This window comes from Myotis myotis, unplaced genomic scaffold (genome assembly GCF_014108235.1).
Source record: "Myotis myotis isolate mMyoMyo1 unplaced genomic scaffold, mMyoMyo1.p scaffold_m19_p_2, whole genome shotgun sequence".
Classification (NCBI taxonomy): domain Eukaryota; kingdom Metazoa; phylum Chordata; class Mammalia; order Chiroptera; family Vespertilionidae; genus Myotis; species Myotis myotis.
Genome location: NW_023416324.1, coordinates 93,748,467 through 93,760,445, shown reverse-complemented (window position 1 = coordinate 93,760,445; position 11,979 = coordinate 93,748,467). Strand labels below are relative to the sequence as shown.

Sequence of the window (11,979 nt, the reverse complement as noted above, 5' to 3'; positions counted from 1 at the left end):
TATTTAGTTTTTCATGTGTTATATTTTGAGTTCTAGGATTTCTATTTCATTTTTGTTCTTTTTTTAAAAATATTTTTAAATTAATTTCAGAGAGTAAGGAAGAAGGAAAGAGAAATAGAAACATCAATCATGAGAAAGAATCATTGGTTGGCTGCCTTCTGCACACTCCCACCTGGGAGGAGAGCCCATGATCCAGGCATGTGCCCTGACTGGGAATCAAACTGTAACCTCCTGGTTCATAGGTCAACGCTCAACCACTGAGCCATACCTGGCTGGGCTCTATTTCATTTTTATTAAAAAATGCAGTATCTTTTAAATTTTTAGTTATCTGCTGAAATGTTTAATCTTGGTTTTTATCAACTTGATAAAACAGTGTTGTTTTATAATTTGTGTGTGATTATTCCAATATTTAGAGCCCCTGTACTTGTTTGCATTATCTGTTTTTTCATGCTGATTTTTATTCATGTTGTCATAGCTCTTCATCCATCCCACTTATCTTTGATTATGTGTGAAGTAGTGTACTTAGAAAAGCTGATTATAAAAATAACTAGTGGCCTGGTGAACAGATTTATGCACATTAAAAGGGAAATAATGAAAAGAAATATTTTAATATTGCTATTTGCCCTTTCACCCTCAGCACCTGGGAGCTGGGTGGTGGCTCTGCGTGCTCCCCTCTCCCACACCGCCATTTCAGCTGGTTGAACCTGCCTTGGCCTGGTGTCGCTCACTCACCTGCTCCACTATCCTCCTGCCTTGTCCTGCTTTCACTCTCATCAAGGTTCATCAGAGCAGCAGCACCTCCACTGCTGCTTGCTGCCAGCACCACATGGCCGATGCCCACCATGTTCCCACCACTCCTTGGTGGTCATCCCAGGTCATAGCAAATGGTCGAACTCCTGGTCTCACGGGAGTACTCACAGTCCAACATCCACCCAAGGGGACAATTTGCATATTTGACTTTTATTATGTAGGATTTGAGGTTTATGGGTAATCTTTCCATAGGGATGATTTTTGTTTGCTTCTTCCATATGCCTCTGGATAGTAGCAAACCAGAATAGATGTAATCCAATCCCAGGGACTGGAATTTGGGAGACTGTCCAAGGACTCACATCAGGGCTGCATTCTGTGCTGCTTCAGTCATACTCCTAGAGTGTAGTTCTTATGTTGCCAAATGAAAGCACAGGGTCACAAGGGGTCCCAATACAAGACAGGCCAAAATTCAGCCTACATAGCCTTGAACCTCATCAAAATCCCTGCTTCATGCCCCTTTACCTCTGTTGGACTGGAAAATGCACCTGGAGTAAAAGTAGCCCCAGTTTCCATAGTCACCAATTTACCCAGGATTGCTGAGTACTTCATAATTATGGCAGCTCCCTTGCCTTTGGGCTCAGGCTTGCTTGGTTTGGTTTTTTGGTTTTTTTGGTAAATGGTCTGAGTTACCTAGGTCACCATTACAAGAATTAAATGTTCTCCACAGAAAAATATTTATTGAATTCTAGTTTCTGCTCTGAAATTTACTAGTTGTTTTAACCTTCAATAATTTATTTATTGTCCATGAGCCTGTTCTCTCATATATAAAAAGAAGGACTTGAGCAGAGTTGCATGGGGCCTTGCAGTTCAGTTTCTACCTGATTAACACAATTTACTCTAAATCACTGAGTAGATTTTAGCATAAGAGCCCTAAGAGAAGGATTACAGAATGCAGTCACTTGCTTTTCTTGTTTTTTCTATAGCTAAGAGAACATTAAATGTTGTAGGTGCCAGTATTTTAAGAAAAAAAGGAAGGAAAGCTTGCCATAAGATTTGCTAAAATGTTCTTTTTCTTTCATGGAGCCACTGACTATAATCATGGATGTCAGTATTGTCAGACCAAGAACCCCATTCGTCCTGTTTTTTCTGAGATCAGATAGAAACAAGTAGAGGACTGAGATCAGTCTGGCTAGCAGAATCTTAGGAAACGTTATTAGCCAGCCCACCAGCTTTGTGGGAGCAAGAAAATGCAGCATTTCAAGCCCCATTCCAAGGAGTGCATGTGACTAAGGTTTATATTGATCACAGAGCCCCTCCCCCACCCAGCATTGCAAAAAGCCATCCCATTGCTATCACAATCTGGACTAGATGATGGAAATCAAGAGCCCTTATCAGAACACACACAAGAAGCTGGTAACAGTGTGATCCTTGCACCCCCTCTAGGTTAACAGTCTCCCCCAAAACACTTCGTTTTTTGTACTTTCATGGCATCTTTTAAGATAAGACACTTACTTCTTCATTCCTTGTGATCCCACACAAACTACAAACCAGGCAGATAAAGGGAAAAAAGCTCTTTAATCATTTGAAATCAGAGGGGCTATAATAGAATACTAATCATATAGAACAAAGGGTCAGAAACTCTGGTCAAGGCAAATTCATCTTCATAATCCGACCCTTAATTGGGCTGCTCTCCTATATATCTATTGAATGTCTGCTTTTAAGCCTCCCTTCAACAATGACTATCTCTCTATCATAGCTTCCAGAAGTCTATCTGTGAAATAAATTACAGTACTGTAATTTTTCTCATGGCTATCAAGAGAGTACAGCAGTTTTTTAATTTACATATTAAGAAGCTACATATCTGTCAAGAATCTACATATCTGATTGATGCATTCAAAAACAATCACTGAATTTTTCAATATAAAGAAAGGAATATAGATACCTATGCCAAAGTTAATGGGTGTAAAGAGCCAACAGAACTGACATTACAAAAGAAGTTAGAGATATTTTTTGGGTGGTAGATTTATTGCAGAAGATATATAATTTTCATACATCTTTGAAAGGGCCAGTGATACAGCTCTGAGCTCGACCTTGGATTTCCACAGTCTCTAAGGGGAAGAAAGTCTGCCTAAGAACAGGATGTTAGTTGAGGGATTGTGTCGAATGAAAAAAATGAATGGATGGTCAGCCACAAAATTTTCCGCTGGGATATACATGGAGTTGGCAATAATGGCGGCTGTGGCAGCCGCTGCCTTTGTGCCCTCCTCATTTACTTCCACAAAAGACTTGTGGACAATTTTTGATACAAAAAGATCGCTGGCTCTTGCCATGCCAGACAGATCAGCTTTGGGATTAAAGAGATCCTCTGTACCTAGACTTTTCAGGTGAGAATTGAGGTCGTAGCTCTCTTCTAGCTTGAACCTGGGCAGGTGGACTTCGACTTCAATGGAACGCAGATTCTCAGGTTTGGTCCACACATGAAGTTTTTCCAGGTTCAATTGTTCTTCAATCTGAAATGAGAAAGGGCAAAAGAAGAGGTGAGAACTATTCCACATAAGCGAGGCAATACACATTATTTACATGAATGGACTGATGTTATCAGTTGCTAATTAGTTTCCTTCACGTTCTGTACCAAAATAGGTTCCATTTGGAGGATTCATTTCTTTTCAGGAACTGGTGATAATAGAACAGAGCTGTGTTCCAACCAGCAAGGACCCAAGTAACAGGGATTTTGGAACTCAGATGCTTCAACTACCCATCCATCCACCGACCCAACCATCCATCCACCCAGGCTTTCCTAAACCCCTACCACACTGGATTACTGTGGTAGGCCATGATGGCTGTTATAGCTTTAACTGGTTGATTGGTGTGATACAAGGTAAAACTCAAAATTTTTCTTCTATTTCTTCTATTCTGAACCCTACTGAGCACTGTGGTTATCTGTGAACTCACTGTGCTGAAGTAATCTCTAATAGATTTAGCTTCTGGGTAAAAAAAGAAAAGGGACTAGTCCCTCATCTAAAATTGGGAGAGGGTTAATAATAGTACCTTCCTTATAGCCTTGTTGTGAGCATTAAATGACTTAATGTATGCAAAGCACTTGGCACACAGTACTAGTAAGAGCCACAAGAATGTCAGCTATTATCATTGCCATATTACTACTACTATTGGACTAGAATGGGCCCATCATTCCCCTTGTTCTACTGATGCGGATTATCTCTTTTATGAGGCTGGAGAAATTCTCTTTATAATCAGAGAAGAGACAAATATGAAAATACAATTAAAAGAAGGAACATACTGATTTTAATACATACTTTATACATGCCAATAATTAATATTGAACCTCTTCCTGATAACAAGTTTGTTTAGGGAGAGAGTAGAGAAAAACCACACAGCAGGCTAGAGACACTAAAAAAAACCCATAATCTTCACAGTTTTGCCTTGTCCTAGCCTGACAAGAAATGTCTTCGCCTTTAACTGAAATAAAATGGAAACATCATACAAAGTTCATATGAGAAAATAGGCTTAGCTTTCAAGCTAGTGTGTCATATGGGTCTTTTCTACCACGTAGCTGTTGGAAATTTAATTCACAGTATATATGAATTGTGATGAGAATGAGCAGTGTAATAATGGGATCACATTCTACAAGGTGAAGCTACCCAGTATAAATGGTTTGAGATGTTTAATTTTAATAAATTTGTTTCAATAAAATAATTCTAATTATACTGCACTTTCCTCTAAAGTTCATTTAAGAAAATTCCTGTGAGCTGCTGCTGACATGTTAAATTTCATATAGACTCTCAGATGTCCCCACAACAACTGTTCACTGACAGTCCCTGAAAAGTTAATCATAGGGCTTCAGAGTAGCAAACATTGATGGGCTACTACCACACAACTTACACAATCTCTGAACCAATCTGTTAGAAGGAAACATGAAGCATGAGAGTGGGAGCTGTTACCTTCTTCAGGCCTGTGGCCTCGTCCTCGATGTCATCTGGCAGCAGGATGACCATGCTGAGGTCCCTGCCTTGGTAAGGCAGCTCCAGCACCCGGCACTTAAGGTCCTCGATGTAGCCAAATGGAAATTTGCTTTTCTGATACATCATTTTCACTGTTTTTGTGTCTTTCTGAACAGTTGAAAAAACCAAGTCACTCACAGTATTATCTGCATTCTCTTAGAGCAAAGAGCAATTTTATAATTACATCACCTCACCTTATTCAATCTGAAAGGAGTATCGGTTGTGGCCTCTTTACTGAATTTCTCCTGCCAGTTTCCTTTGAAATAGATGGCATTAACTAGCACAAGTTTGGTCATATCATCAACCATGCCTGCAGCCAACAATTCTGGAATTTTCCCTAAAGAAATAAAGTAAGTTTTTTTTTTTATTTAAAAAAATAAATTCACATATCAGCATTCCATTTTTCAATTGCATTGAAATGGAATTTAAATTCATAGTTTTTATTTAATTCCCATTAATGTATTAAGTTAGGGAAGCCCTTCCAGTGTGATTTGATTGTAAATAAACGAACTAAAGGGTTTAAAAGTTAAAAACAGGACAATCTTTTCTGCATTGTATGAGAAACAATGAGCCTTCTTTTGTGAATGGCCATTCTTTAGGAGGCATAAAAAATATTTCTTAATGAAAATGATTTTAAAATAAATTATTTCTTCAAAGCCTCCAAGTGAAAGGTGCTCTCACAGAAAACATTTTAACACATAACCAAAGGCTAGGACAGTTAGTCCTCTGAAATGCCAGTAGTCCTGTGACTACAGCATACCCATGAAGAATGCCTTGGATGGGAGAAAGGTGTTGGGTAGGTGCCTTGACGCAGATCTTGACAAGGTTAGAGAGAGTTTAATGGAGAAACAGCTGAGATGGAGCCACCCCTGACAGCTTAGACAAGACATTTCCCAAAATACTAATGGCCACAGCAGTTTGTGTCACAAGTATGAGAATACTAGAGGCCCAATGCAGGAAATTCATGCAAAGGGCTCAGCATCCGCCACCACAACTTCGTCTTGAAGGTCATCCAGTCTAGTTAGCATATTACGCTTTTATTATTGTAGAAGACTAGAAGCCCGGTGCACAAAATTCGTGCACTCCAGGGACAGAGGGTTCCTCAGCCCCGCCTGTGCCCTCTCACAGTCCTGGAGCCCTCAGTGGATGTCTGACTGCCAGCTTAGGGAACCCTGAATTTTCGTGGGACATAATTAGTAATAATGCTTCAGTGGGACATCTCTAGCATTACTGTGGAGGCGGGAGAGGCTCCCACCACTGCCACTGCACTCGCCAGCTGTGAGCCAGGCTTCGGGCTGATCACTAAAGAGCAGCATTGAGTGGAATTGGGCCAAACTCAGCTTTCCAACATCCCCCGAGGGGTCCTGGATTGTGAGAGGGCATAGGCCAGGCCAAAAGACCCCACTGGTGCACTCTCGGAGTTGGAGATGGATGTGGAATGTTGGCCAGGCAGGGAGGAATCGCAGGAGGGCACCAGGGCCTGGCCGGCCCATCTTGCTCATTTCCGAATGGCCAGACCCCAGCAGCAAGCTAACCAACAGCTTGGGGCTTCTGCCCCCTGATGGTCAGTGCATGTTATAGCGAGCAGTTGAGTGGTTTTAGCATATCATTATGCTTTGATTGGTTGAACAGATGACTGAACAGATAACACGGCACTTAGCATATTAGGCGTTTATTATATAGGATTCTTCTCCATAATCAGGGCTAGGATGGATTTTCCTTAAAGCTTTATCCTTTTTATCCTACATTCAATGTTACTTTTAATTTTAAAATGTGGTTTTGTGAATTTATGGGGAAAATATTTAGCTGCTTTTGTGAAAGCATGTTGAACTTCCTACTTTGAGGAATTTCCACATTTAAAGGCTGTCTGGCACTGGACAGTGGCAGAGTTTACCCTCAGCGAGAAGGTGAGGGCAGAGGAAAAGGGCAGGGAATCATCTGCAGGCCGGGAAAGTGGAAGGAGGAAAGGAACGGCCAGTGTGTAATGAATGCCTACATTCCGCCCACTCTCTCACCTTCAGTCTGCCCTTTGACCCACTCGTTTATCACCATTCTTGCATCTTCAGAGGCTCGCTGAAAATCTACACTGGCCAGTTCAGCACCATACATTTTCTGGGTTGAAGCTAAGAACTCCTGTTTAAGACAAAAAAGGTAAAAAAATAAGCAAACAAACATGAATAACTCCAATTACATATAGAAATGGTTTTCTAATATCCTTAAAAGCAATAGAAATTGTCCTAAAAGACATAAATTTCATTGTAACAAAAAAATTCTAACTCTTATACTTTTTACATTATGGTAAAAAAAAAAACACCACATAACACTAAATATACCCCTTAATCATTTTAAGTGTACAGTTCAGGAGTTTTGGTGTCACATAAAATTTACCAATTCTTTTCTGACCTTTGGCTGAAATTTTCATAAATAAGTATACACTGGTTGTTCTTTGAAGTGAATTATGGAATTCACTCTTGCTTTAGTAACACAGCCAGGGGCTATCTTTTCCTGTGAAGACTATCAAATGAAATTGAATCATTACTGGGGATACTGCCATCTGTTTAATTCTGTATCTTTTTCTGAATGTTTATAAAAATAAAAACTGACTTCTGTGACTTGATTGTGCTGGAAAATGTCTGCACTGTTTCGTCAGTTTTAGCATGTGAATGTAAAGTACTCACCGGGAGGAACTCATAGGTTTTCTCTCCATATAACTTATTAGCAAGTTTCAGAATATAGGGAGCTCCGCGCTTGTTGATATCAGCATTCAGACTCTGAAAACTTGAATGAATCTCCTTAACTGCATCGAAGTGAAGAGTCTAAAATAGAGAAAGCATTCTTTCTATAGCCATTTATTTTGAAATGGATTCCTTGACATTAGCTTCTATCAAATTAAATTAATGCTTTTATTACTAATTATCAATAATTCCCAGCCCAGTACTTTATTAAACTTTCATTGGAGAACAAAAGCATAGAGAATCTAAAATTTATAGCTAGGTGAGACATAATTACATTAGAAGCTCTTTTTATATCACTTTTTTATTATTATAGTCCAAAGAATGTAAGTGGTTAATAGGCTAAATATTTATCTATGTCTGCTTTTTCTCCAGAGAAAATCATAACTGGTTTATTCATATATAAATTCTGTATCAAATAGAGTTTTACTGGAAGTTCTCAGAAATAAACAGTAAAATTAAGACTCATCCCCTATGTGGGAGCACAAAGATATTACAGCATTGAGGGGATTTTTAAACTACACTATCAGCTTCAGTAACTTACAAATAACATCTATAAACTTAACATTCAGCAAAAGTTTAATTGTCATATTACAAATCAAGAACCCTTTATGGTCTTAGGAGTCCTGGGCTGTTTCCTTATTTTAACACACAAAGAACAAACCTACACAATGTACAAAGTGCAGTTACTCACCAAGATAGGGAATGTCTGCACAGTTGCGATGATAGATCTGCTTTAATGGAAAAGCAAGGGAACTTTTAAAACTATTTTTTGCTGAGGCAAATAATACAGTCCCTGGATAAACCTCAAAATAGAAGCTGACATTCCGTGCAAGAAGCAACTAATCATTACTACCAGGGGGTAAAAGAAAAAGTGGATTTTGGGAAATATAAAAGTGCTTTCATGTCTGCAGTGGTAAAGACCACTGGTTATTCATAAAATGCTGAAATAAAAGATTTGCAGCTGGAACACTTGAATAAACTAGGATAAAGTTGAATAAACATGGAGAAACTTGAATAAACATGGAGAAACTTGAATCCAAAGCAGGACCTTCCCCAGTAACTGGCACCGTGTAATCTTTCCCCTACTTTCAAGGAGACCTAGAGCTCCCCTCTCAGAATTCAGCAAAGACCACACAGCACAGTGGTGGGCCCCGCACCCATGAAAGGCCAGGTGGAAGGCCAGGCATTACTGCTTCTTCTCCCTGTAACAGGGACCTGCCATACCACCCAGGGCTTGGCCCTGTTCCTGCAGCGGCCATACCTCACTTCCTTCCTCTGCTTCAGGCCCCTACCCACACAGGCACTAGTGCCAGGCACAGGGCTAAACCTCAACAGAACATAACTGCATGGGTGCCTGTTCCCTCAAAAAGGCAACACCGCCAACTTCTCCAGTGTGGTGCATTCCTGTGTTATTTTGTGCTGAAAGGTAACATTACATAGCAGGCATCTATTAATGAGGAGCGAGTTGCATGCAAAACAGAAAGTGAAAAATCTGAAGTGAGAGGAGATGCCTTCAAAGATTTGCCCACTGCAAGAGAAGCAGCACACCACCCGGGCTTTCGTAGCTTTCTTCACCGCTGTATCCTCAGCCAAACAGAAAACAGTGCCTGGCGCATAGTACGTGCTCAGTAAAAACTCAATCATGACTGAAAGCCTGCCTATAAATGAACTGCTCTTGGGGCTTTTCTGAAAGTCTGGCCTCATCGTGTGTAGTTGTGGAACACACAAGCACAGTGTTTAAAGCTCCCGGTAAGAGCTCAGAGGCACACCTTTTTAGGAGGGACTTGCAGGGAACCCACACTCCTTTTGTTAGTTTCTGCTGACCTTGGACATCTGTGCCTCGGTAGTGCCTCTGGCCCCCAGGAAGACCATGGCCAGCGCTGAGGAAATGCTCACGGGGGAGATGAAGATGTTCCCAGAGGGGTTGCTGTCCTTCAGGGTGCGGAAGAGGTCCACTGCGAACCGGGTGTTGGCCAAGCTCAGCTGCTCCATGGTGAGGCTACAACACAGGACAGAGGCCTAGCGCACCAGCCAATATGGCAACGACACTTCTCCACGTCTCCCTCGCCCTGAAACACCCGGAAACTTGTACTTCCTTTTCTTTTTCAGGAGGACAAGAGCACTGTCTCATGGGCACACAGGTGGGAACTGGACAAGGATCCATCAGCGACCCAGGGCCAGGACCCAGGGAGCGGAGAGGGCTCTGACTTGCAGACTCAGCAGCCAGCTCTGGGCCTTTCCTACTCAGTTGGGGAGCACACACATTTCCCACCCTTTACCTGAAATGATAATTTTCTATTATAAAATCATAGCTACCTACTCCGCATTAAAGCAAATTTCAGCAAAGTGATCGATTTTCCTCATTTTCAAGATTCAACTGCTAACGTTTAGAGAGGTGAAGTGTCCCAAGTCCTGAGGCTGGTATAGGATGTGAGAGTTTGAAAGCCCAGCACAGGCCTTAGGGTTGGGGTGCAGCCCACCAGGAGCAGGGGCCAAGCATTCTCTCTGACACCCACCCCTCAGGTGCAGGTGACTGGCCTTCCACCTCAGCTCAGAAGCCATCTTACCAATCCTGACTCCTCTCAGAGCTTGTTTCCACAGAGATGGGCAAGGAAGAAAAATAGTGGTGCTAGCTGCTTCCCTGTAACTAATACATTAAATTACCACTGTTGTTACTGGAAAGTAACCTCTAGGATCACATTGGCCTCCCCTCCTTCCTCCCTCCCTTCCTCTCTCGCTCCTTCCCTCCCTCCTTTTGTCCCTAGTTCCCTCCATCTCTCTGCAGCAATGAAAAACTATACCCCCTGGGCTGCCTAAAAACTGTCACAAACTGCTCTGGGAAGCAGGGAGTTGAGAAATAAATAAAAATATTATGATCTCAGGCTTGCCTTTGGTTTCCAGCCACAAAGCCAGTCCATCACAGGCCTGCCCTGGCGCCTGGGATTAGTTGGTTGGTTGGGGGTGTTTCTGGTATTGTCTCCCTCTCAGATGAGCAGTACAGGCAGCAATCCCAGCAAAAGATCAGAGGCTGTGGGTACCCAGGCCACCGAAGGCCAGGGCGGAGCCAGGAGTAAGCAGCTGGCAGATCCCAGCGCCTTGGGCAGCCCCTGCTCTCTCCGTCCCACTTCCCTAATGGGCCTGGTGCCCAGAACTCACCCGTTGCTTGCTGTCTGGGAGGGGCTCTGGATCTGAAGATGTCTGCAGTAAGCACCGCCCTTATATAGTCCCTGAGGTGGGTGCAGCTCTGGGCCTGCAGGAGGAGGAACGGGGTGGGGGGTGGTGGTTGGGGGGGGAAGAGGGGGGCAAAGAAAGGCGGTGCTGGGAGGCTGGGGCTCCAGTGGAGCTGCAGAAGGAGCAGGGTGGGGCAGCAGGGAAGGCTCAGCTGGAGTCCAGGCACTGCCAGTAGAAGCCTAGATGAGGATGAACTCCATCCAGTGCCCTATACAGGAGATGAGCACCTTTTTGAGTCTAGGTGAACTCAGATGTCTGGCAAGGACCTGATGGCCTAGTTCTTGCCTAAGTGTGAATCACTGAGATGACATAATGTATCACCTCTTACAGGGCAAAGTAGCCCCTTTGAATCTCATCTATATGTTCCAATTGGTTTTGTTTTCCTGTGTTTTTGTGTGTGTGTTTTTGTGGGGTGGGGAGGGACCTCCAGTATAAGGTAAAACAGTCCTGTCAGCTAATGGTCATTGGTGCCAGTGCAATGCCACCAGGAATCCCCAATTTAGGGTGCAGTGAAGAAGGAAACTTTACTCAGTGCAGTCAGTTCAGTTGTGATACAGCTCAGTTACTACCATGAAGCAGCAGATGGCAAGGTGGCCCTGTCTGGCTAGCCAGCTCTGCTCTGCTCTGGTCTGCTCCACCTGCTCCATTCCCATCGCCTTCTTCCTGTTTCTCCATGAAACAATCTTGAGTGGAAAGAGAAAGTGTGCTCCCAGAGCCCGAAGGAAGCTGGCTTAAATAGAGAGAGAGAAGTCCCCACCCCTGGTCTCTGGTTGGTCCATCCTCATGCAAAGGAAGACTCCTAGTCCTCAAAGTTTGATTACTCCAAAAAGCACTGTCCTGATTGGTCAGAATGGAGCTGCTCTGATTGGTTAGTGAAGATGCTGATCCTAATATTTAAAAACCCAGGATCTGTAAAGACCAACCGAAGGCTCCACCAAACACCGGAAGTTAGTTCTGAAATCAGTGCTGGTTGGAGCACAGTGACCCAGCACTGACTGCTTAAGGGGCTGCCGAGCAGGCCGGGAGAGAGACCAGGAGAGAGAGGCAGGGTCTAATCTGCAGCTTCCGTTGCAGCTGTTGATCAGCTGTTGCCTCTCTCTTTCTCTCCGAGCTTGGCCAGCAGCTGTCCTTCTCTTTCTCTTTATCTTGGTGCCTCCACCAGGGTTGCTGATCAGCCCCGCCTCTCTGATCAGGCCCTGAGATAGGCCCGAAGCTGCTGACTGGCAAAGAAACCAACCAATCAG

At 43.0% G+C, this 11,979-nt stretch overlaps 1 protein-coding gene across 1 annotated transcript; it reads right to left on the bottom strand.

The window, feature by feature from the left end:
- Positions 1-2,757: 2,757 nt before the first annotated feature.
- LOC118677104 (leukocyte elastase inhibitor-like) lies at positions 2,758-10,227 on the bottom strand. The gene is made up of 7 exons (XM_036351891.1): positions 10,072-10,227; positions 9,329-9,503; positions 7,448-7,585; positions 6,785-6,902; positions 4,964-5,106; positions 4,710-4,877; positions 2,758-3,260 (listed from the first exon to the last, which is right to left on the bottom strand). The coding sequence occupies exons 2-7, from the start codon at positions 9,494-9,496 to the stop codon at positions 2,859-2,861; spliced, it is 1,137 nt and encodes a 378-aa protein (XP_036207784.1). The 5' UTR covers positions 9,497-9,503; positions 10,072-10,227; the 3' UTR covers positions 2,758-2,858.
- Positions 10,228-11,979: the final 1,752 nt, after the last annotated feature.